At 56.5% G+C, this 25,678-nt stretch overlaps 1 protein-coding gene across 1 annotated transcript in view; it reads left to right on the top strand.

The window, feature by feature from the left end:
• The window catches only part of SORCS2 (sortilin related VPS10 domain containing receptor 2), a 585,200-nt gene that overhangs the window by 520,464 nt on the left and 39,058 nt on the right, over positions 1-25,678 (top strand). The window contains exons 10-13 of the mRNA XM_006153641.2: positions 7,126-7,272; positions 14,097-14,199; positions 20,709-20,785; positions 25,255-25,346. Coding sequence (XP_006153703.1) covers positions 7,126-7,272; positions 14,097-14,199; positions 20,709-20,785; positions 25,255-25,346 — 419 coding nt within the window. The remainder of the gene's footprint in view (positions 1-7,125; positions 7,273-14,096; positions 14,200-20,708; positions 20,786-25,254; positions 25,347-25,678) is intronic.

The following is a 25,678-nucleotide window of genomic DNA, read 5'->3' as shown; positions in this document are numbered from 1 at the left end:
GCCCAAGATCCCAAGAGGAGAATGGAGGAGAAGGGATTGCGGCGTGACCATCCCCCCTGGGGGGTGATTTCTCGCTTTCTGTCTCTCTGTCTCCCTCTGTCTGTCTGGCGAGCGCATGCGCCCTACAGTAAAAATCTCTCCAAAAAAAAAAATATATATATATATATTCATGGAGTATGATTTTCTGGGAACGAGACAAAAAGAAATCTTCGGGGGGATAGCATTTCACTAAGTGGGGTTCGTCCACCGGTGGTCATCTGGAAAGCTCTGCCCACTCTCCTGCTGCTCCGAACCGGCTGAGCATGAGCAGGCCCCGGCCAGGGCTTGGCCAAGGGCCTCCGTCAGCCTCCGCCCAGCCCTTGCCTCCCCTTTCTGTGGTTCTGGGTCTGCTGCTCACTCTCCGTCTGTGTCCCCTCAGCTCCTTCGCCACCTCTCTCTCTGGTCTCTCCTCTCACCAGATAAGGAGCAGGGGCAGGCCTCCCTCCTGAGGCCCGACAGGGTGGGAGCCTGTCCTCAGGGCCCCGCCCCAGCCTACCTCCTCGTAAGCCTACCCTGAGCCAGGGTCCTAGGCTCTGACCCGGGCTCTCACCGCCAGGTGAGAACACCCCTGCCCCGTACCACCTCAGGCCTCGTTCAGTCTCTGGGTTCCACACACATCTGGGCCCAGGCCTGGCCATCCCAGGCCCCCTCCTTTGTCCTTATTGATGCCATAGCCAGGCTGGGAGGCTTGCCCAGCCCATTTACAGGTCTGGAAACTGAGGCTCAGAGATGCAGCTCAGAGATGCAGACAGACCCGATGCAGGCAGCAAACCCAGAGCCGACCGGGGCTGCCTTCTCCAGGGTTCAGCCTCCTGGGACCCCTCTGTCACCGCCCAGTCCCCTTGCCCTGCCCGTGGCACTGAGTGCAGCGTGGGGGCGTGCCAGCAGTCACACTGGTGCACGCGGCCTCCTCTCGTGGCCAGGACTGGGGAGCGCATCGCATCGGTGACTAGTGGGACCCCGGGCAGACAGTGCAGTTTATTGGCGTGAGTAGGAGGCGACCTCCCGGATAGAACGGCCAGCCGGGCGCTGCATCCATCTCTCAGTCATCAACAGCAGCCTGGAACCATTCATTGTCCCCGGGAAAGTAATGAATGTGATCATGTGTTTACAACGAGAGCCCATCTGTCAGGGCTGGCTCCCCAGCTGCACCCTGCAGAGGGACACACGGCCCCAGGGCTGCCGGCAGAAAGCAATCGGTGGGGTGGGGCTCCTTTGTCCGCCTGAGGCAGGACCCCACCCCCAAGACCCTGACCTGCAGGACATCTAAGGGTGAGCCGGCACAGCACAGACCTGGCTCTGCCAGGTGCTGACGTGGCTGCTGCTGATGCACCCCATCTGGATGGGGACCAAGGATGGGGCTCAGACAGGGTGACACCTCATGGTCTGCTCTGTCCATGTCTCTGTGATGACTGTACCACTGCCCTGCTCTGGGACCCACCCTCAGGACACAGGCCGCCCACCCACCTGGGACAAAGCGGGAAGACCAGCTCAGCTGCCAACAATGGACCCAGTGTGCCTGAACCTGGGGACACAATGCAGAAGTGGCAGTCAGCCCAGGGCAGGAGTCAGGGAGGGCTTCCTGGAGGAGACAGTGCAAAGACTGAATGGAGACCCAGCAGGAGTTTACCAGGCGAGGAAGCAGGATCCAGCACAAATCTGTGCACAAAGGCCATGAGTTGAGAGGAAGTGAGCTGACAAAGATTCGTCGTGGCCGGGCCCAAAGGTGGCCATCCCTACTCCCCAACTATGCCCCCTCGAAAGGGATTTGCTTCTCCAAAATGCATCAAATAGGGCTGACAGAGGCTGGTTGCAGGCACAGCTCTCCAGCCTGACAGCCCGAGTTTAACTCTGTGTCCTGGTACATGTTCGCTGTGCGACCTGAGGGAGGTTACCCCACCTCTCTGTAGTTCAGTTTCTCCCCCGTGAGAGGGCTAACCCTCCACGGGGTAGTGGTGAGGATTCAGACATCAGTCCTGTGAGACGCAACAACTCTCGGTGCCGCGGACACTCAGCGTTACGCTCACAGCGCTGGTCCTTCCTGGGCACGGGGGCATCGCGTGGGAGGGCCTGCACTGCTCGGTCAGGGCAGTTGTGTATCCAGTCACAGCAGGAAAGCCAACGCCGCCGCCGAGCCTGGGCTGTGGGTGCCCCTGAAGCTGCGTCTCTGAAAGCACACCAGGGCCCGACGCGGGATGGCGAGCCTTTCCTGGGCTCTCTCTGTGCTGGAGCTTGGGTTGGAACAGTCTCCGTATCACCGCCCTGAGGAGCCCCGGGCACAGCTGGGAGGCAGCCTGTGGGGGCTAATGAGGCTCGCAAGGAGCAGCTCGCATGACCCGATGCCCAGACCCTGCCATGCGCCCTTACTTGGCCAAGTCATCCTTCATCTGACAAGGAGTGAGAGACACAAGGGGAGAGCACCCTGGCTTACCCAGGCGGGCTCTAAATCCAAGGACGGGGGTCATTGTAGGAGAAAGTGGAGCTGCCCGCAGAGAGAAGGCCATGGGTAGATGGCAGGGGTTGCAGCCCCAGCCCTGGAAGGCCTGGAGTCCTCAGAAACTGAAGGCAGCAGGAGGATCGGTCCTCTGGGCCCACAGAGGATGCCAGCCCTGCCGACACCTTGGCTTGGACAGACCTCCGAGAGAATACACTTCTGCTGTTCTAAGCAGCCCGGCTGATGGTGACTTTTACTGCGGCCACAGGGCGTGAGCGCGGCCATGAAGGGGGCAGCTGTGTGGAGCCACGCTGATATTCAGTCGGGCCTGCCCGGGGCGATGGCCTGTATCTGCCATCCTCCCTGGGCTGCCAGGGGCCACATTATCGCCCAGTGCCTTCGTGGGGACCCAGTTGACAGAGGAAACAGCAGTTACTGACAGAGGAAACCCTCCCTGGCCAGATCAGTCTGGGGACATGGAGGAGGCACCCTGACCCAGCTCTAGGCAGGGAAGAAGTCCTCATGGGGGATGTTCTGGGCCCTTCTACCTGTTCTTGGGTTTTATGAACTAGAAAATACAAAGTCGTTCAGTGTTCCCCTGCCTGCCTGGGTCTCCCTGTATCTCTAGACCACACCGACAGAGGACACGCACCATCATTTGGTGTGTTTGTGGCTGCTCCAAGGCCAGCCCGGAGGGACTCATCAAACAGTGTGCAGCCACCCCCCACACCCCCCCACACACACGTATGTGTCTCCTCTACAGATGTGCACACGCTCACCCTGTCCTCGGGACAGACACACTCACACGTTCGCTCACACACACCCGTGTCCCCTACACAGACACACACTCACACACTTACGCATGCACACCCCCGTCGTCCAGCTCCAGACAGCTCCAGTGTCCTGTGGATGGAGGGGTCTGGAGGGAGTTCCAGGCTCCTGTGACGAGGGGCTGTGGGTCCCTGCAGGGCCCAGGCTTGGAGCCATTTCTCACTAGGAATCTGGACTCCAGGCCAGGGACCCCATTCCTGGCCATCAAGTCTAGAGGGTGAGACATGGGTGAGAGAAGGGGCTGTCACTCCCAGGACCATCCTGAAGCTGCCTCTGGGGAGGTGAGGAGGACCCCCAGACAGCAGCATCCACGCAGCCCATGCAGCCACGGCACTGTGCGGGTGTAGCTCTGCCCGACTCACGGAACGTCCTTGAGAAGCCAGGAGGCGAGTGCAGTGCGGCCACTGGGCTTCTAGCTCCGCCTGCCCCTATCAGTAAGACCGGGCAAGTCCCAGGGAAGAGCCTCCCCTCCCATGTCCATGCCTCACACCCATCCAATGGAGTCGGCCTCCATCTCTGAGCGTCTAGCTCGTAAGGATAACGACAATCCCACCTCTACCTGTGGGAGGCAGAATAATGCCCCCTGCCCCCAAAGGTCCACGTCTTCATCGCTGGAGCCTATGAACATGGCCTTCCTGGCCACAGGGGACTTTCCGTATATAATCAAGGACCTTAAGAGAGAAGTTGGCCTGGATGGCCTGGGTGGGCCCAGGGTGTTCACAGAGGCCTTCAAGGTAGAAGGAAGAGGCAGAAGAGGCGAGGCAGAAGGAGACGTGCATGCGCAAGGTAGACAAAGGCAGACCAGGATGCCGGCGGCCTGTAGGAGGCGGGAAGCAGGGACACAGATTCTGCCCTCGGGCCTCCAGCGGGAGCCAGCCCTGGCTGTACCTTGATTTCTAGCCAGTGAGACACAGGTCCGAATTCTACAGAACTACGAGACCACATTGTGCTGTTTGAAGGCACTGAGTTGGGGATCGTTTATTACAGCAGCCGCAGGAAGTCGGACGGGTTGTGACCCCTTTAAGGGAGGTGTTGCTGTGCCCAGTGCCAAAAAATGTGGAGTTGGTTTGGGATTCATAGAGGCTGAAAGAATTTTGAAGAGCATGATAGGAGCAGCCTTGACTGCCTTGGACAAACTGCCAGCAGAAGAGTGGGCATTAGAGGACCGCAGGTGAGGAGTCGGAAGGAAACGAGGAGCACGCCATTGCCAAGTGGCAGGCGCGACCTGTGTTACGGAGTGGCAGACAGCCCATCTGAACTGCGTCCTGCGCGTCCGTGGGACACAGAGCTCTCACTGCCAGACTGGGCGATTTACAAAGTGCAGGGAGTGGGGCCTGGTTTCTCCTTGCTGCTCGTAGAAAAAGGAGGCAGGAAAGAAATAGAGGAAGAAACTGTTCAACCAGAAGGACCCCGAGTCCGTCGATGGGAAATCCCCAGCCTGGGCAGGTTACAAGACGCTCCCGTGAAGAGCCCCACTGTGAAGACAGGAGTCTTTCTAGAAAAGAAAGCACCAGCGTGGCTGATGATCTTAGTGATCAGAAAGATCAAAGGGCCAGATATTCACTCATGCAATAAGCTCTTGGAAGAATCCGGCAAGTTATTCATGTCCCCTCTTAGTCATCTGAGCAGAAGCCAAAAATAGAGATGGAGTTACCCAGGGAGATCGGTGGAACGGCCTTTCATCCAATGGAGTGAACCCCTGCGACATCAACAGGAGACCTACAGGGTCCCCGAGAATGTTCTATTAGCAGAAGCACTGTCAGCTGAGACAAGAAACCGAGAGAGGCTAAACGGAAGGCGACAGCCAGATCGCCAACATTCCACAGGCCAAGCTCAGAACAGATCAGACTGGTCCACTGCGAACGTGTGCTCCCCTTCGTGAAAGAGAAGGGATGACCCAGGGGCCAGAGCTGCCAGCCAGGATTGTTCCTGAGCCTGGAACCCTGACGGAGACCTCTCAGCTGGATTTCAAAATTGCTTGACAGCAGTGAGTCCTATTTTCTCTCCGTCTGTCCATCTGGGGACTGGAATATCTACAACCATTATCCCGCACCCGTCCTAACATCGTATTTCGGAAGCGTTGTGTTTTGTTGTCTAGTTTCACAGGCCCACAGGTGGATTCTGCCTAGAGCTCACCCGTCTGCTTTAGACGAGGTAGATAACGAGATTGGGGACTTTTGAGCTGCTGAGGCTTAGACAAGATTTTTGACTCTGAATTAATGTTGTCATGAGATGAGATTGGGGGTGCCTTGGGATGGGGTGAATGCATTTCGCATGAAGGACTGAAGTGTATCCTTGAAGGAGACACATATCCCAGTGCCCCAAATCTCATCTGTACTTTCGGTTACATGGAAAGGGGCCAGACAGTCGCAGGTGGGATTGGACTGCTATGAGCAGGTAGGAAGACCTCAGGGTACCCATGGGCCAGTGTCTTCACTGGGGTTATTCAATGTGGAAGGGGGAGGCAGAAGAAACGGGTCAGAGAGAAGACACGAGCCCACAGAAGGGGGCCAGAGGGGTGCTGCTGCTGGCTTTGAGGATGAAGGAAAGGGGCCGGAAGCCAAAGAACACGGGCAGCCTCTCAACACTGGAAAAAGTAAGGCAGTGGGTTCTTCCCTGGAGCCTGGGGGAAGGATTGCAATTCCATCCACACTGGATATTAGCCCAGTGAGACCTGTCCCTTCCTCTGCCCTCCAGAACTGTAAGATGGTGAGTTTGTACTGCCCGAAGCCACTAAGTCTGTGGTACTCTGTTATTGCAGCCATGGGGACCCCACCCACCACCCACCACCCATTCTCCCACCCATTCCAGGTGGAGCACTGTGCGCCAAGTACTTGGCAGACCTGTGCTGTGAAGGTCGTCAAACTGACCTCCAGGGGCTGTAAGCATCTAACGAGTTGACATGTGTTAAACTCACTGCTTCCACATAAAAGGCACTTAGTAACTGTATTACGATTGTCATCATTATCATTTTTAGCTCTGGAGGTTTAGGTGGATTATATAATCTCCAACTCTTAGCTTCCCACGGCTCCTTGTGGGAAATGCATGCTGCAAATAGAGGGGTTGACACAGCTCTGGCTTCTGCCTGTTCATGCCTCGGTGGGTCCCAGAAATGTTGGCCTAAGCCCCTCACTCACCTCAGTGCAAAGGGACTTGTAGACAAAGGTCATGCCCAGGCAGGAACCAGATGAAGTGGCCGAGATTTGCTCATTTCTTATGTGGCCAGCTTCATGCCCATTCGCAGGTGTGTTTGGGTCTCTCCACGGGCCTCACAGGAAGCCTGAAGGAAGGGAGAACGACCAGGCCTGGACAACGAAGGCCAAACAGAGCCCTGTCCAGGCATGCTGGCTGAGCCTGGGCCCGCCGGCCATAACACTTGGCGTTTTCTGTGGGCACTGAGCTGACAGCATGCCCAGTGGAAAGCCCAGAGGTGATTCCACCGTCCAGGACCTGCAGGCCCAGTAGCACCAGAGGCACAGGAGACCCTGAACTCTGGGTCAGGGGCTCCAGGGCGGGGCGGTGACTCTATGCACAGGCATGTCAGAGGACCAGGGCTGTCTCACTGTCTGATGGCTGAAGTCGGGGCCTGGGACAGCTCAGTGCTACGAACTTCACTCAGGCTTCGGACCCAGGTCGAACCAGCTCCCAGCACAGGCCAGAGATGGCCCTCGCCTCTCCGGCTGCACGCTCCTCTAGGACGTGCCTCGGCGCGTGAGAGTGAGATGAGGCGTGAGCACGCAGCAGGTGCAGGCGCTGGCTGGGCGCTCGGGCGTCTGAGACTTCAGGCCGTGTTGTACGACCCTCCTTGTGCTTCGTCCCAGGTCAGAGGGGTGAAAGGAGTCTTCTTAGCAAACCAGAAGATCGATGGGAAGGTGACGACGCGCATCACCTACAACAAGGGCCGCGACTGGGATTACCTGAGGCCGCCCAGCGCGGACATGAACGGGAAGCCGACTGACTGTAAGCCTGTAAGTACACCTGCTCACGTCGGCACCTCCAGGTGGGCGAGGGGCATCAGGACAGGGCCCAGGGCAGAGGTGGGCGTGTCTGAGAAGGACCACCCGAGACACTAAAACCACTGTTAGTGCCAGCTCCCGAGGCGACGGTCAGGAAACTGCCGCTCGCAGAGGCATGAACGAGAGGGAAGACGGAAGCGTATCGCTTGGCCTGTGCATAAAATCACTGAGTAAGCCACTCCTGACAGCAGCCACTTACCCTCCGAGCTGCACCTGTGGTGGGCGAGCGGGGAGGGCTCGGTCCCACATCTGGGAGCCGCCTGATTCGCTTGGTCTCTACTTCGTGCATCCTGTGTCCTCCTAGATCCAGCCCAGAGGGGCTGCTGTGGTAGCGGGGTGCCGGCAGATACATGGAGACAGGCGAGCACGTTCCAGGCCTGCTCATACACAGTGGCCCATGAGAGGGGTCGGGAAGGCAGACGCGACCCTTGAAGTAGATTTGTTTCTACTCTGCCACCGAAGGCAGCACCCCACCCCCGCAGTCTGCACCCCACTCCCGCAGTCCGCGCAGAGCTGACCCGAATGTGCTGAGTGCAAAAGCCGGCTCTGCCCTCCCGGGTGCCTCTTCACGTGGGTACAAGTGTAGAGGTTCTGAGTCCCTCGACCACCTAGTGCAGGTGCAGAGATGTCCCCAGCTCTTGTGCAGCTCTGGGGCTGCAGTTGGTGCCCGGGCCCATGTCAGGAGGCCGGGAGGCAGGATGCGGCGGGCCCTGGCCACCCCTGGCTCTGGATCAGGGGCACACGCAATGCCAGCAGCTCAAGGAGGGAAGAGGCTGAATGGTGTGCCCAGGCTGCCACCCCCCCACCCCAAGGACCCCACTGTTCCCGAGGCCTCTCTCCTGCATACCAAAGGGAACTGGCCTGCCACCTGCAGCCCTGACCGTCCCAGCAGCTGGCCTGCTCAGGGTTGAGGAAGGGCCCAGCGTTGGGGCTGCACAGGCCTGTGGTCTCCGCACTCCCACTACTGTGTGGGCTTGGCCAAATCAACCAACGTCTCTGAGCCTCTGCTGAAAACAGAAGGAAGATGATAGCGACCCCTTGTGATGTTGTGGCAAGGATAAAGTGGAATGACACAGAGTCCCGTCACAGTCCCTGGCACAGAGCAAACAGGCAAGGGAGAGCCGATCCTTTCCTCTTCAGACCTCTTTCCTTCTCACACCGTGAGGCCTAGGGTGCCTGTCCCCTTTCCTCGCCCATCAAACTCCTATTGATTCTTGAAAACCCTACCCATATGTCCCTTCCACTGAGAGACCTTCACTGGGCATACTCGTCTACCTCCCATTGTCAAAGGCAGGGGCCACATACTGGAGTGCCCAACCCCAATATCGTCCACTTCAGTTTCATGACATATGAAGTAGAAAGAACAGCAGTGCCTATGTCCCAGGGCATCCATCCCACAGATATGCGTGAGCACCTGCCGTGTGCCAGGCCCTGCTCTGGGTGTTCAGAACACGACAATCAACAAAACAGAAAACATTCCTGCCTCGGTGGGACTGGCTGAGGGGCCGCCATCCTGAAAGGTCCAGGAAACCGTGGCCCCCGAGAGCCGGGGGCTGGGGGTGGGCTCCGCAGTCCCCACAGCAACCTCCTCTCGGTGGGCATAGCCCTTGCTCTGAGCCCGAGGCCGAGCCTAGATGCCCACTGACTTCCCCTCGAGGGCTGCCCTCGGCCTCTGCACAACCCTCCCCCGTTGATAACGGAGGATAATAACACCTGTCGACCTGCGTGGAGAATTAATTACCTGTCGTTTGTAAAAACCCTTCCGAGAACAGAATTGCTGTGAGAGGGCGAGTTTTTGTGTCGTCATCGGCAAAGCTAAGCCATATTAATCTGTCAAAGCAAGTTCTCACTAAGAAGAGAGTCTTGTCCGCAATTATGCAGCTCAGTGAGGAGATAACCTTTGCGAGATTTATGTCCCGGCCTTAAAATAATAAAAATAGGAGCAAACTGGTGGGGTGCACGGCCCCAGGCAGGCACGCGGGATCCCAACGGAGCCAGAGGAAATGGAGAAAAAAGTACGGTGGACGCCCAGTTGGATGCAAAACACATCAAACTGAAGCTCGAGAAGCTGGTTACCCAGTGGGTGGCCTCCGCAGCACCGTGAAGGGCCGAATCCGGGCCTAGGACAGCGCGGCCACTCACAGGGCCTGCTGACTGTCCGTCACTCAGCCTCTTCATCGAGAGGACACAGTGCATTTCAGGGGGTATTCCTCATAAAAGTGACTCTGGCTTCTTGCAGAACACCGGGGAAAACTGTATAGAAAGCGAAGTAAGAGGCGACTGTAATCTCGTCACCCGGACAGCATCCCTGGGTATTTTGCTTTACAAGTTTTAGCTTTTCCAAGTGCCTCCGTGGGATCCTAACACGGGACTTTCCAGCCTCCTAGCCTTCTCTTAACTCTGCTCGTGAACCTTTTCTTGGGCTACCGACTGGCCGGCTCGGTCTGGGCATGTCTCCTTGCAGGAACTGGACAATGAGGGGCCTTTGTTGCCAGTGAGTGACGTGAGCAGATCGGCTTTGCGGTAGTGAATCTTGAGGATGGTTTTGCATCTGCACTTCTTGGATTCAGCCTACTAGCCGATCCATTCTATAGCCCTGGTAACTCTCGCTAGATAGGGGCTGAGGCAAGGGCTGGGCCCAGGTGGCTGGCGACACAGCTCCTTCCCCTCTGTGCATCTGGTAGTCTCTGGTGAAGAACTGGACCTTCCTTAGCTGCTCTGTGTGCAAGGGGACAGTGAAGAGGGTGTCTTAGGGACAGCTCTGACCTCTCCAGCCCTGTGGGGGCTTGGTCCCACCTCTTTGAGCACCAGAGCGTTCAGCACTGACTCCATGGCACTAGCCTGCCCGTGGGGTCTCCAGCCCTCACTGTGGGTGCCCTCAGAGGACACGCCCATGTCTGATCACGTGCCCCCTGAGAGGCGCTCTGGTGCGCTTGGACTCGCTGTCCCATCACCTTTGCAGGGTGTCCCCGTGCTCTGATCAACCCAGCTTGCCCTTTCTTTATTCACTCGGCCAGGCTCCCTCTGGAGGGCATGTGGAGGCCTCGTCTCCAGCTGCCAGATGCCACAGAGTACACTCAGCTGCTCCAGGACTGGCAGGGCCAAAAGGGACTGCAGAGGGACTGCAGCTCTGCCTGTGTCTGCCAGCGTCCTGTGGGCCACAGCTGGCCTCAGGGATCCCTGAAGAGTCTTCTGCCTCTGACCTGATAAATGCTGAGCAACCAGGACAGGCCACAGCGCAGGGGCAGGGGAAGAGCAGGCCTATACGTACTCTGCTCATGGCACGTCCAGACAGTGATGGGACGTGCTCCGCGTGTGGGAAGGCTGATGACAGCCCAGGAGACCAGCCAGGTGCTCGGCCACTCCAGACCTCACCTGGCTCTCCAGGAAACCTAGGGCACCAGGTAGGCTGTGCACAGTGGCCTGTAGTGGGCGTGCTGTCAGGGAGGACTCCCGTGCAGGATCCTTGCCAAGGATCCTGCTTCCCCTGACTGGAGCTCACCTGCACCACGGAGGCCCCGCTCACCTACAGAGACCACTGGCTCTCCCTCCCCTGCTGGCCTCTCTACCTTTGTGGCTATCCATCCAGGTGGACAGGAGAACAGACTGAAGGGTCTCACCACAGGAATTGATGCATCGATCTGCTTTTCGAAGCAATCAGGAGAAATCTGTTGAAATGGGCACTGTTTTAACATTTCATGGGGTTTCAGTGGGGCTGGTTTGTTCCGATTCAATCCAAGTGTTCCCAGATTGGGGGACAGGGCTCTTCCCTAGGGTGACACAGTGACTACGCTTCTGTCAGCCTGGGGTCCTGCCGTCTTCATCCCAGACTCCCTAGGTCCCCCTGGGGATATGCCCGGCCTGCATTCATCTTCAGAGGTGGACCTCTGTGGAGAGCAGAAGGCATTCTTTCCGCTGAGCCTGTCACCTCTTATTTCCGTGTTCTGTTTGTTTCTGTAACAGCTTTAGTGATGTGTAATTCACTTGCCATGGGATTCGCCCACCTAGAGTGGTTGTTAGCACATTCACAGGGCTGTGCATCGTCACCACAGTCCATTTTAGGACATCGGTGTCACCCTGGAAGGAGACCCCGTGCCCTTAGCTATCATCCTCCTCTCCCATCACTCCAGCCCCTGGCGGCCACTAGCGTGCTTTCTGTCGCTACGTATCTCTGGACAGTTTCCGTGAATGGAATCGTGCAGCATGTAACACGACCAATTTTTTTTTTTTTTTTTTAGGTTTTTGTCATAGGGCACCTGTGCTCAGCAGAGAGGAGAGAAACAGAGAGAGGGGAAGTGAGAAATCACCCCAGGGGGATGGCCATGCTGCAGTCCTTTCTCCTCCATTCTCCTCTCAGGATTTGGAGCCCATGGGATTCGCCCACCTAGAGTGGTTGTTAGCACATTCACAGGGCTGTGCATCGTCACCACAGTCCATTTTAGGACATCGGTGTCACCCTGGAAGGAGACCCCGTGCCCTTAGCTATCCTCCTCCCCCCCCACCCCCCCAGCCCCTGGCGGCCACTAGCGTGCTTTCTGTCGCTACGTATCTCTGGACAGTTTCCGTGAATGGAATCGTGCAGCATGTAACACGACCAATTTTTTTTTTTTTTTTTAGGTTTTTGTCATAGGGCACCTGTGCTCAGCAGAGAGGAGAGAAACAGAGAGAGGGGAAGTGAGAAATCACCCCAGGGGGATGGCCATGCTGCAGTCCTTTCTCCTCCATTCTCCTCTCAGGATTTGGAGCACACTCGCACACACACCTGGAATATTTTTCAAGCCACCAGCTCTGAGATTTGAACCATGGTCACTTGCTAGCACCATGCAACTAATTTTTTAAAGTTTATTTTATTTATAGTAGGGTGTGTGTACGTGCATGAGAAAGAGAGAGGGGTGCATGCAGTAGGGTCCCGTTACACTGTGACCCCCTTTCCACAGCCCTCCAGCTCCTCAGTCTCGGATGCATGCTCACAAGCCCTGCGTCTTTTCAGATCAATGCACGGATCTGAGTCCACAGTCAGCATGCGGCTTCTAGCGCTGCGGTTCAGTTTGCTATGAACTGCATCACCAGGCTGGGGACAAATAGAGCCCATTGGCCAGTTAGGGCCACCACCCCGTGGCAGATGATTTAGATCAACGTCCAACTTATCGAATGCTTTCATTTTTAACGTAAGATAATTGTGCAAAATATTCTTCAGTCCATGGGCCAGAAGAAAGTGTCGTAGAACACATAATGAACAGAGAAGCCTCTCTCACGTAGATTTGGTGGATGATGTAATTCAGACACGACAGTCAAGTTCTGGAATGACCTCCTATGGGGTGTGTGGCAGGCATCACCGGCTCCATTTCGCAGATGAGGAAACTGAGGTCTTAAGTCGCTCAGAATATGAGTGGCTTCTATTAAGTTAGAATATGAATCTCTGGATACCCAATTCTAGGGTATTCCTAAATTGAGGATTAAAAAAAAAAAAAAAACTAAAGAGGCCAAAGGAAATGTTTACCTTTCTTTTTATTTTTAATTATCATTTATTTTTTATATTTTTACCATAGGGCATGTGTTCTTGCTGGAGAGGAGAGAGACAGAGAGAGCAAGCTAGTGAGAAATGACCCCATGCCCCCAGTGGAATGGCCATGCCGCAGTCCCTTCTCCTCCATTCTCCTCTTGGGATTTTGGACATGTATGTACACATGCCTGGCATCATTTTTAAGCTGCCGGGTCTGAGACCCAAACTGTGGTTGGCCATGTGGGTGTCAGCGTGTCAGCACCTTATCTACCACATCATCTGCTGGCCCCCGCCTTCTTCCAAGTAAGCAGTTAGGTGGCATCTGGTCCGGGGGAAAGCTTAGCCCTGGCTCCCCTCCCAGAAGCTGTGCTGCATTGACCCAGCAACCCTGTGAAGCAGAGGTCATTGCCTCGTCTCACAGAGGAAGAAGCAAGAGGCACCCAGTGTTTTTCTCAAGGCCACAGAGCCTTTAAGAAGAGATACAAGGATTCTGAGCCCTGAGCTTCTGTGACCAGGCCTGAGGACACCCCTCTTCTCTCGCCCTGTGGGATTCTCTGAACTGGGGAGACCTGCAAGGCGGGCCACAGAGTTTTACCCTGCAAACCCTGTGGTGCCCATTGGTTCGGTAGTCTCTGGTGGAACTCCTGTTCATTAAGGAAGGCTGGGCCAGCCAGACCCCTGACCTAGCATCTCAGGCAGCAGGAAGGACAGAGAAATGGGAAGGGGGCTCTAGAGCCAGAACCCTGCAACTCTAACACACCTCACTTGTCCCCTGTCTATAAAAAGAGGAGGTGAATTGTGGCTGTCTTCTGAAGCCTGAGCTACTGTGGTCACATGTGAGGCCCCCAATAAAGGCTCCAGGAATCACATCTCTTGGTCTGTACTGGAGGGAGCCAGGCTGGGAGGCCCACCCTTGACGAAGGCCCCCTGAATGTAGCTGGAGTAGAGGCACTGCACCCAGATGCTGCAGGGGGCTCTGATCTGGGTCAGAGGATTGGCTGATCATCCCAGGACCTTGCTGTCCCCTGCTCACCTGCCACCACCTCCCAGGCCATCTGGCAAAGCACCCACTGAAGCCATTATTGGCCTCTACCACTTCACCTAGAGGTCAGCCCAAGAGCCAGGTTCCCACTTTCCACCCACCCCTCCAAGGCACTCCTGACCCTGCTCTCCCCCTCTACAACCCCCAGGGTGCATTTGGCCTCAGGCCTAGTTTTTCTAAGGACACTACTACTGAAGTGCTGACCGTTGCTTCTTTCTCTCCTCCTTGTAGCCGGACTGCCACCTGCACCTGCACCTGCGCTGGGCAGACAACCCCTATGTCTCGGGTACTGTGCACACCAAGGACACTGCCCCAGGCCTCATTATGGGTGCAGGTAGGTGCTGCCAGTGTACTTGCCTGTCATGCATTCAAAGGAAACTCCATTCTCAAGGGTAAACATTGATGGCCATCTGCCTGAGGCCATGATGGGGCCATTAGAGGGCAATGTCACCTCATCTATAGGAAGTTCAACTCTCGGGGTAAACCACAAGGGATGAGAGCATGGTCTAGGGTGTGCATGATAGGTATTGGCTGAAGAGAAGGATGGCTATATGGAAGGATAGAAGGGTGGAAGGATGGATGGATAGATGGAAAGATATATGGATGGAAGGATGGATAGCTAGAACAATGGATGGAAGGATGGGTAGATAGAAAGATGGATAGATAGAAGGGTAGGGAGAGCTAGAAGGATGGATAGATGGAAGATGAATGGATGGAAGAGTAGATGGCTAGGAGGATGGATGGATGGGAGGATGGATAGGTAGAAAGATGGATGGATGGAAGGATGGAGAGATAGGAGGATGGATAGAAGGAAGGATGAATGGATGGAAGGATAGATGGATGGGAGGATGGATGGATGGACGGATGGATGGATGGGTGAATAGAAGGAAGGTAGGTAGATGCAGTAGATGGAAAGATGGATGGGAGGATGGATGGCTAGTAGGTGGATGTAAGGTGGAGGCTGGATAATAGATGAATGATGGATGAATGATGGATTGATGGATAATTTGTATCATGGTAGACATTTATTAGTGCCTGAAGAAAGTCCTAATTTAGTAGGAGAGAGAGATATGTATACAACTAGCATCATTTTAAAAACCAAAATTATGGGACCAACAAGCAGCATGGTGGTTAAGGTGCTGGATCCCACATGGCCAATTCCGTGGTTTGACTCCTGGACCTGATAGTTTGGAAGACACACTGAGCGCACGTGCATGTGTGCCCAAAATACCAAGGGGAGAGTAGAAGAGACGGGAATTGTGGCATGGCCATCTTCCTTAGGGGTAATTTCTCACTTTCTCTCTCCGTCCTTCCCCCCTGGTGAGTGCATGTGCCCCATGGTAAAAGTCAAAAAGAAAGAAAGAAAATAAATAAAATTATAATGCATGGATGTAGCTGCTTCCCCCACTAAACTAGATCTTTCTTCAGGGATCATTAAGTGTGTGCCTACTGAGTAATACCATAAAGATTTATTTGAGTTTGAAAAATCATTCAAAATTGAAAGCAAGGCCACCTACCTAAGGCTACTTGATTACCCCTTTGTAGATGGGGTAAGTGACAGGTCATGTCCCCTGTCCTCTTTTCTTTTCTTTTCTTTTCTTTTCTTTTCTTTGGAGAGGTTTTTTGCTATAGGGTGCGTGCGCTCGCCAGACAGACAGAGAGAGACAGATAGAGACAGAGAGATAGAAATCACCCCCCAGAGGGGATGGCTGGTCCCTCTCATGGCTTTCTCAACCCAGGACCCTGTCCCTCTATTTGTCCAGCACCATCTGCCACACAGAGGAGGGCTGGGGGTCAAAGTTCAGCTGGATGTTAGCCCCAGACTCTGAGCTGGATGCCACACCCAGCCCTCCATCCCACATCTCAGCACAAGGCTCAGGCCTAGCCCAGGGTTAGCCCTCCAAGACCGTGTATTTAAGTTGCATCACTGTGGGACCAGCAGTTAGTGTAATGGCTATGTCGCTGGACTCCCACGTAGTTGACCGTGGTTCGAGTCCCGGACCCGGTGGCTTGAACTCAAGCCGGGTGCGGGGGCGTGCGTGCCCAAGATCACAAGAGGAGAATGGAGGAGAAGGGATTGCGGTGTAGCCATCCCCCCTGGGGGGTGATTTCTCACTTTCTGTCTCTCTGTCTCTCTCTGTCTGTCTGGCGAGCACATGTGCCCTATAGCAAAAACCTCTCAAAAAAAAAAAAAAAAGTTGCATCACTGTAAATGGCTGCAACCTCAAATTGGTGACCAAAGTAAGAGAGACACCATTTCAAGTGTTTCTACTGCTCAGAGGCCTTGAAAGCCCAGGATGAATGTTCCGGTCTCCAAGAGCACTCCGTGCAGTGTGGAATTGCCCGTTGTCATGCAGAAAACTGGGACTGTCCACGATGCGCGGTGGAGAGCTTGTGGGACTGCAGCCTCTCTCCCTTCCTCCCACTGTCCCTCTGAGGGCGGATGCTACATTCAGATTTCATTCTGCTGTTTTTTAACGCTGGCCACAGCTTTCCCCTAAAAACAGTATCTTCACGTGATGTGGGCCAGTTGATGTATAAATGTTTTACTTCCTCCTCTGGCCCTGAGCTGCTGCTGGGAGCAGGAGAGGGAGGTGGGCGAGCCGGCTCCTTGAGGCACTGGGGCAGTGGCTGCCAGGAGACCGCTGCTTCACACTGTCTGACCCTACACCACCCACTGGCCCGGCGCACATGGGGCCAGGGGACTGCATTGCCAAGATGGCCAGGGTGATGACCGTGTGTTTCCACAGGGTCACGCCCCTGCTCTGCCTGCCATCCATTATCAAATTCTACCGCTGAGGCAGGGGGCAAGTTATAAGGCCCAGGCTCTGGGCCTCAAATTCTGGGCCCTTGTGCATCTCCCAAACTTCACTGAGCCTCAGTTTCCTTGTCTGCAAACGGAGAGGACAAAATTTCCACTGTAAGGACGACGTGGAGAGGGATTAGGTGGAAAATGTCAAAGCCAGGCATTCCAATAAATTACTTTCATTTGAATAGTGACCAGGCGTGCCCCATGCCAGGTGCTGTGCCAGGGTCCTAGAGATGAGGCTAGATGGGACTCAGCCTCTGGTCTTGGGGGTGCATGGAGGATCAAAGGGAGGGGAGCATATGGGACCTGGCACCAAGTCCCTGCGAGATGCCCCAGTATAATGCGCCACCTGGGGCAAAAGGTGAGACGGCCAGACCTGCAGCCCCTGCCGAGCAGACCCACAGGGAAGGCGTTCCAGGGAGAGGGCTGGTACGTGCAAGGCTGCGGAGGTGGAGAGACTAGCACTGGGGTCCATCTCAGGGTCAGATAGATACACCCCGGCTATTGGAGGCCTGGCTTCGGGTCCAACCAGCAGGGCCAGACCTGTGAGGGATCCAGAGGGTGGGGCCATGAGTCCAGTTAAGAAGGCAAAAGGATAGATTCAAGAAGCAAAGACAAGCGCCCTGGCTTCTAACCAGCAGGGCAGAGAACCTGGAGGTAGACCTCGCCGTGACCGAGGATGCTGGAAGGGGACCTTCCTGAGGAAGCATGGTGGGGGAGTACGGGACAGCCAGCTTCCTCGTACACTCTCCTGGTAGAGTAACCCGCTGCACGGCCTCCTCAATTCCTCAGCTTTGTGCTTTCCTCCTTTCGCTAGACTAGGGTTTGGGTCTTCGTGGTGGTTTAACCTCCTGGGAGACAAACACTTCCCTGCCCTAGACCTCCAGGGGAACCCTCTGCAGCCAGCATGGCCCATGGCCAGCTGGCTCCTGCCTCCCGGCCTCTGCCTGCTGTGCACCGCCCCAGAGTCTCCTCCCACTCCTGCTCCTGCGCCTCATCCAGGAAGCTAAAAGATGCAGAGCAGGTGCCCAGACGCACCTGCTCATCAGAATCTCCTGGGGGTCTCTGAAGTCCCTGGAGGCAGGGCCCTGGATCTGCATTGCTAACAGGCTTAGTGAGTCCTGAGGAGGCAGGAACCCCTGATGGTCAGGAAGCCTGGTGCTTAGGGCCTAGGGTAACTCCAAACGTTAGGAGCTCTATGGTCTGGAATGGGCTCTATGCCTCCCTGACCCTCGGTTTCTCCATCTGTCAAATGGGGACAGTCTCTCAGCCTTGAGTGCACTAGGAGGAAGGTCTGGTGTGCACGGAGCAGTGCTCAGGCAGCCCCTCCTCCCCCACCATACTCGGTGTCCTGATCCTGGTCTGCGTCATGGCCACTCACCCCTGTCCCTGTGGAGATGGCAGGTGCTTTGCTCTCACTGGCCCTGGCAGAGGGGGCTGACATCTACCTCAGAAAGCCTCGAGGGAGACATTTCGGGAGCTGGCAGGACTCCAGCCCACTCCATGCTGAGACCCTGGGAGCATTGGCCATGGGATGGAGGCCCCTCCTGTGAAGGAGCCAGGTGCCGGCCTGGCTCTCCCTGGAGTCTCTGCCACTGTGTCCTGGCTGCTCGGGCCCAGCAAGCTCAGGCTATGCGCAGAGGTGAAGGCAGAAGCCTATGACCTGGCTGAGGGTCCTGGACTGGGTCCAACGATGACCACAGCCCTGTGACACGCCCCAGCCCTCTGCAGCTGGGAAGACAGGTGGTGGCCCCAAGGGCCAGAGAGGAGTTGCTGCCCTAGTGGGTGCTGTCCTAGTAGGTGCTCCCTGGGCGACAGGCTGCAGGGTCTCCAGGCCCGTTGTCCTCCTCAGGAAGTGCCTAGGGTGGATGGCAGCTGTTGCTTCACTCTGTTCTGGCCCTGGGACCTTCAGAGGGAGGAGGGAGAGGAGAAGCTCTCATTCAGTGAGAGCTTACTGTGTATCAGGGTCTGGAACCCCAAGGCGGAGTGGGGAGGGAGGAGGCGGGGAGTGGAGCTCAGTGCATGTAACCCCCACTCCAGAACAGCAGGATGGAGATGCACTGGGGAAGCCCCTCCCGTCATCCCCTCATCCCACCCTTGTGCCTCAGTTTCCCCTCCATAAAACAAGGGTATCGGCCTCTGTGTTCTCTGTGGGCCTTCCTCTCTGACAGCCTCTGGACACGTCTGTGAATTTCCCATTTCCCTCCAGTGCCAGGGAGGTGACTGGCAGCCCGACAGTGTTGGTAGAAGGGGCAAGGAAAACAGCATCTCTTAAAAGGCGGACACCCGCGCCACTGAAAGGGCAAAGTGAAATTCGCCTGCTGAGTCGTGCTGACACGCTCGCTGCGCGGCCTTGGCGTTGATGCGCGTGTCCTGGAGTGTCTGTTGGCATCGGGAGTGGAGGGGAGGGGAGGGCGAGCCTGCCCGCCTTCCTCTCTGCCCGCACGTTCCATCCATCCCTTTGCTTCCCTCATCTCATCCCTTCATCAGTCACTGCCCAGCACCTTTTGTTGGCCAGGAATGACGCTCCACAGGAGAAGGTGCAGGCGTGTCAAAGCCCAGCTAAAACACCTGTCACCCTGCCCCACCGTGTGTCCACACCTTTGCCCAGGCTGTCCCTCCTGCCTGGCATGCCCCTTCCCCCGGCCAGGTCAGAGCTGTCTCTCAAGGCTCTGCTTGGAGCTCACTTCCTGCAGGGGTCTCTGAGCATTCCCCTTCATGGGTCCCCACTCCTGGCTTTGTGTCCAGTCACATGGCCACCTTCTCCGCCTGCTAGCTAGAGAGCACTCAGGGGCAAGGTCGTGGTCCGTCTGACTCAGAGTCCCCAGAGCTTAACCTAGAAAGGAGCAGCGTCAGCACTCAGCACACGCGATGAAAGGGGCGAGGATGGAATTAATGAACAAAGGAGACGAGGAGTAGATTGGTTGGAGGATAATAGACTAATGAGGGATGGATGATGGATAACACGGACGGATAAATGGATAAACAAACTGATGAGAGATGAATGGATGGGGAGACAGGCACACAGACACTCTGCCACTCTCAGAACTTCCTGTAACTCAGCTGTGTGGGACGGTCCATCTCCTTTGGAGCTTCCCAGTGACTTCTCAGCTTGTCTCTGGCTGGAATAGAAATGCCACACGTGTAAGGCTTCCAGCAGCAAGTGATGGAACAGTCACCGGGGCCAGGGCTCCGGGGCTCCAGACGAGAGTCCAGAATAGCTGCAGTGTCACAGGTCTCCATCTTCCTGGGGACTTGGACCCCTGTTCTCTGCCATGACCATGGGGGACAGTGGAAGCCTGCCCAGCCTGGCTCGTCAGAAAACCCCTCTGTCCAGAGGCTACTGTGAAAATGTTGGTGCTCTTACATGTGACTGGCGTTCTTGCCACGGGACTCCACGGGCTGTTTCCTTATCCCTAAGATGGGATTGGCTTTGGTTCATGAAGAAAGTTTTTCCCATTCTGACACCACCCACAGATTTAAGTCTGGGCCCCTTAAGAAGGGTCTTCAAGGCTAGTGACTGACCCAGCCAACCTGGTCAGGGGCTCACATGGGCTGGGATGAGGCAGAGCCTCCTGGCTGCAAAGTTGGCTTGGTGCTCACCGCCCTGTCCTTCCAGACTTCCACTCTGCAGGTACTCAGGGAGCGGGCCTGGTCCTTCCAGCCGTCCTCACTTCACCTTCCCGGGGCCTCCCTCCAGTCTCCCTGACACCCAGCCTCCAGGAGCTGACTCGAAATGCAGGCCCTGCTGGCCCGCCCAGCCCACGTCCCTTCTAGCCTGTTCCCCATCACGCTACATCCTTGGGCCATACCTCCAGGTCCTCCGCTCCAGCGGAACCCAGCGGGAGCCACCGAGCTCCTGAGTTTGGCTCTTTGGGCAGAGTTGATCCTCTGTCTACTGCATGGACAGAAGCCCAGGGCCCAAGGCCAGCAGTCACGGTGGGTCTGTGATGCAGGTGTAGACCAGGGCACAGGTAACCCTTGTTCTAGGACTTTCTGGGCTGAGACTGTTGCCCCTGTTTCTTCTGGACCAGGGAACCTGGGCTCTCAGCTGGTGGAGTATAAGGAAGAGATGTACATCACGTCGGACTGCGGCCACACCTGGCGGCAGGTAAGGTGGCGGGGAGGGGCCCCACCTGCTAGGACGCCTAGATGTGACTGTTCTGTCATCCCCTCCCTGCCCCGAGGCTTCAGGGGAGATGTTCCAGGCCACCCTGCCCCCTCTGTCAGCTGGCCCCGGCCTCCCTTAGCAAATGGCGCATCTGTCCTACCGGGCGGGGCTGGCTCAAACTGTCCGGGTGCTGTTCTCACAGTCGCTGGTGGGAGACTACAGAGCTGAGAAGTGTCGTCACACAGTAGAGATGTCATAGGGACGTTGAGGACAGACAATTGATGCCAGGATACAGAGGAGGAGGAGGTCCTGGCCACACAGCAGCTTCCAAGGCTGGGGCTGAGCTCTTTCGGGAGCCTGAGGTTAGGAGGTGGGGGTCCCAGTAACTTCCGGAGTCCTGGCAGGGCAGCTGTGGGGTTGACGGCAGACACGTCAGTAGAGGAAGGTGGTGTGGGACAGGACAAGCGGCTCCTTCAGGCCATGGTGGGTGTGGGTCGCAGTGCCCGGAGAACATCTAGGGGTGATGGTTTGATGGCGCAGTATAATCCAAGAAAAGGCAGGAGTGGAGGAGAGGAGGAAAGGAGGAAGAAAGCTCGTCCTCAGGAAAGGATCCCACACCAGCAGAGCCGGTACAGGGCTCCTCTGGGCTCCAGGCAACCCCACGTGGAGCTCAGGCTCACAGACCACGGGACCATGCCACTGGCCAGCAGCATCCAGGAACAGCGAGGCCAGGGAGGGCGGGCCCTGAGCATCTCTGAGCCCAGCAGAGGGCTCCTGCCTCCTCACTCTGCTTACTCTTTCTGTCCAAGGGAGAGGAGAGGAAAACTAACAACCACAGCAAAAACCCTTCTAGGTTAAAGCTCGTCTGCTCATTTCAGGAAGTGACAGTCTTTGCTTTGAACACTGAAGAAAATGAACTAAACGGTGTGTGCCTCTTTCTCGGGGACTATGTAAGAAGTTGTGCTCCCCACGTCTGAGTACCCCAGCTACAGGCCCCCCCAAGAGACACGCTGGACCAATACATTCATTCCAAGGGTACAAAGTTCACCTGCAGTCTCAGTGTAAGGTCTTGACGCTTTTTCACAACATGCAAGAAGCAAGGAATTTTGAAAAGGGCAAAAGAGATTTATTGTATTATACTATTTCTATTTCACTAAAACTAGTGAAACGTGTCTAAAGTTTCTTAAAGGTCACTATCTGTCCATTTAGTAGAGAAGTTCCCCCTTCCTTAGATGAAATAGACAGGGGTGAAATAGAAGAGGTTTTCTAATTTTCTAAAAACCAGTTGTAAGATATTCATAGCAGTCGCGGCAGCCAAGCCGTCTGCTCAGATTTCAGACTTGGGGCTGTCAGAGGGCAACGGGAGGGTGTCTGTCCAAGCCCTGAGTGCGGGGCTTGGTCTCTGGAGTGCGTACTGCTTTCCTGAACTGGGACGTGTGTGTGTGTGTGTGTGTGTGTGTGTGTGTGTGTGTGTGTGTGTCAAGGGAGGGAGAGAAGCTTGTGCTGGGTTTGGGGAGTTATTGGGAGGAGGAGGAGGAGGAAGAGCAGACCCCCAGGTGGGAGACAGAGGGGGACTAAGCTTAGAGGACAAGCCATGAGTCCAGGGGTTCTGGCTCGTCCATCATTCCAAACTGTCAGGGAGAGATTCGAGGTGTGTCTGAGAGTGGAACTCAGAATGTGACTTACGCATGACAGAGCATGTATTCTTTAACGGACAGGCACAGAATTCCCAAGGTAACCAAGGAAAGCCAGGATACGTTCAAGTTTCCAGCTGGGACTCCGTGTATGGGGGAGGCGGAGAAGGGAGAGGTGGGGTCAGGGTCCTGTGGGTCTTCCCCACCCAGCCCTGCTCCTGGGAGGTGAGCCAGGTGCAGGAGATGTTTGGAGACCCTGCTCCCTGCTGTGGGAGTTGGAAGGCCTGGAGCTCTCTGTCCAGAGTCCCAAGCTAGCAAGAACAGACGTTCTGGGGGCCCTGGACGGCTTGGGGGCGTTCTGCCCATCGTCCTCAAGGAGGAGGGTGTGGGGTCCAGGGTCGGGGTGTGGGGCCTGGGGCCGTGAGTGTGCACACCCTCAGTGCACCTGGTTCCAGCCCTGGGGGAAATTGGGTTCTAGAAGCCAGGCTGAGAAGCCCACTCCTCTTTCACTCTGCCACACCCTTGCGTTCAGTGACCCCCATCTCCTCAGGGGACCCCAAAAGGCAGTAGATAAGGCCCCAACTGGCAAGGGCATGGGGTCTTTTACCACTCAGGGCAGAGGCTTTGCCTGGCAGGTTCAGAGGGAAGTGGGTGGGCACGGGACGGAGATGGGTCTGACGTGCTGTGATGTTCGCCTGTATAGCTTCATGGGCCTGAGGGCCAGGGCCGGGGTACACGTGCTTGGTGAGGGAGCCCGGATTCTCCCAGAACATGCCCTGAGACACGGAGCTCCCTCCCTCCTGGAGAAGCTGTTTGCTTCGGAGTTCACTTTCCTCCCGAATCACCACAGCCTCCGCCCCCTGACCCACCTCCCCCAGCACCTGAGGAGACTTGCACAAGGGGATCTGTTCTGTCACTCCTGGGTCAAGCCTCAGCTGTTGCACGGGTCATCTGCACCTGTCCCGGCTGCCCAGTGCCCAGCCTGGGCCTCTCGACTTGTTCCCAGAGCTCGGGCCCTGCCCTGCACGGCCTCCTCCATGCACACCTGCTCTCTGTGACCTACAGGCCTTCATACTGCGGCTCACCTCCCCGCTCCCCCATGATGCCCTTGTCACTCCTGAGACCACCTGAGCTCCACTTGCCCTAGGGACCCCTGCCTGGGTCATAGTTTCATTGGGATGTGACATCATTGTCCCCAAATGTTGGCTTGACCCATGTGCTGTGACAAGAACTGGGCTGAGACCAGGTTTTCCAAGTCAGAGATGACAGAGCCTTGTAACAGTCGACACCTGGGTGGTGTCTGGGAGGATGAGCCCCGGTGGAGAGGCCTCCCTGGGGGTCTCTGCCCGGGCTGTGAATTCCTGGAGGCTAGGCCTGGAATCCCAGCCCCCCACAGAGGGGGCCTACAGCACTGAGTCTGTGAGTGTGCCGATGGGTAGGCAGGAGGGTTGTGGGAAGTTCTTCTGCGGCATCCTAGAATCCCCAGGCTGTCACCTCCCACGTCCAGGAGCCCTCATCCTGGGATCAAAGACTCAAAATGGATGAGCAGAGAAGATGCTGCTAATACCTCTTTTTGCAATTTCCCCATTTTCGTTGTGCAACTGGCTCACAGCCTCAGAGCAGCCTGCCTGGAGTCGGGGGCCTCTCGGCTCGTCCGCCTTGCCAGGAAGTGCAGGTGCAGCCCCTGTGGACCGACCTCTGTTAGGAAGGAGCCAGGAGCCAGCTGAGCCCATTTACTCCTGCCTCGCTGGGCTCTGGGCCTATTCACATCTCCAGGGAGCTGCGTGGCGGTGCCGTCCCTGGGCCAAGTGTCCACGGTCCTTGCTGCCCGCCGGGGCTCACCAGGCCCTTCCTGCAAAGGCCGCAGGGAGACTGAATAAGTCTCAGGCCTGGGAGACAGGACAGGGTGGGAGCTGAGCGGGGCTGCTTCCTGGGAGACGGGCAAGACGGGGCAGCGTGGCAGGGATGGCAGTGACTCCGCCGGGCAGCGTCCAGGAACACGTGCCTGCCACCTACACGTGGATGTTCCTGAAGTACTGGTGAAGGCCCTTATGTCCTGCAGGCCACACCGGGCTCTGCCTTCTCCCTGCACCCCACTCTGGCTTGCAGCTTCCTCGTCTGTAAAGCGGGACCCCACCCCAGGGCCATTGGCAGACTAGGGAGACCACCATGGGTATCTGCTCCCGTGCGAGCCCTGTGGGGCTGCTTAGCCTTCTGTCCCCTGAAGACTTGGGGTGGTTCATTCAGTCATTTGTTCATTCATCCCACACACGCCCTGCACACCCTGAGACACCGAGCTCTGAGCTGAGCTGGGGTGAGCACCAAGAGGCCTTGAAGCAAGCCCTCCTTGAAGGAGTTTCCCGGCTGGAGGACACAGTGATAGATTAGTGTAGTAAGTGCTGGGGTGGGGCGCTGTGGAGCCCAGAGCCAGCATCCCACCCAACCTGACATCAAGGAGGGCTTCCTGGAGGATGTGTTATTTAAGTTGAGTCTTCATGTCAAATTGGGGTTTACTTTTCCTGATACATTGATCACAAATGTTTTCTCAATTCACTGTCCTGCTCTCCTCTGCATGTCGCTGGCCCTTTTTGTGCCGCATCCCTGTGTGCGGAGGACCATGTGTCGCGTCCCTGTGTGTGGAGGACCATGTGCCGCGTCTCTGTGTGTTTTTCTCTCCCACATCCGTTCATTTGGTGTGTGCTGAGTCCGTGTGGGGATCCGGGAGCTTGAGGCCTGCCCCAGCCTCGGTGACCTAGCCCGCCGACGCCCCAGCCTGCGCGCTGTCAGTGCTGCTCCCGAATGACCCCTGACCTTCTCAGCCTTCCCCCTCTGCAGGTGTTCGAGGAGGAGCACCACATCCTGTACCTGGACCACGGCGGCGTGATCGTGGCCATCAAAGACACCTCCATCCCCCTGAAGATTCTCAAGTACAGTCGCTCGGGCCAGCGGCAGGCTGTGCAGGCGTGGCGTGGGGACGGGGCCCTTTCTCCACCCGGAGCCCTCTCAGAGTGTCCCCACAGCGGACAGCAATAAGCATAGCAACAGGGGGAGACGCGAGCCTGGCAGACCCTCCCATAACTGGGTCGTGAGGCCTTCAGAGCCAAGCCAACGCGGAAGACAAGACGGCAGGGTCGGGGAGAGACAGGAGGAGGCCTGGGGCTGAGGGCCCCACTGGAGGCTCCACTCTATCTGGAGGAGCTTGGAAGGCTTCCCAGAGGAGGAGACTTTTAAATAGTAACAAGAATTAGTTGAGTGGAGG

This window comes from Tupaia chinensis, unplaced genomic scaffold, assembly GCF_000334495.1.
Source record: "Tupaia chinensis unplaced genomic scaffold, TupChi_1.0 Scaffold000384_1, whole genome shotgun sequence".
Classification (NCBI taxonomy): Eukaryota; Metazoa; Chordata; class Mammalia; order Scandentia; family Tupaiidae; genus Tupaia; species Tupaia belangeri.
Note: the sequence above shows the minus strand (reverse complement) of the source record. Positions and strands in the feature narration are given on the sequence as shown.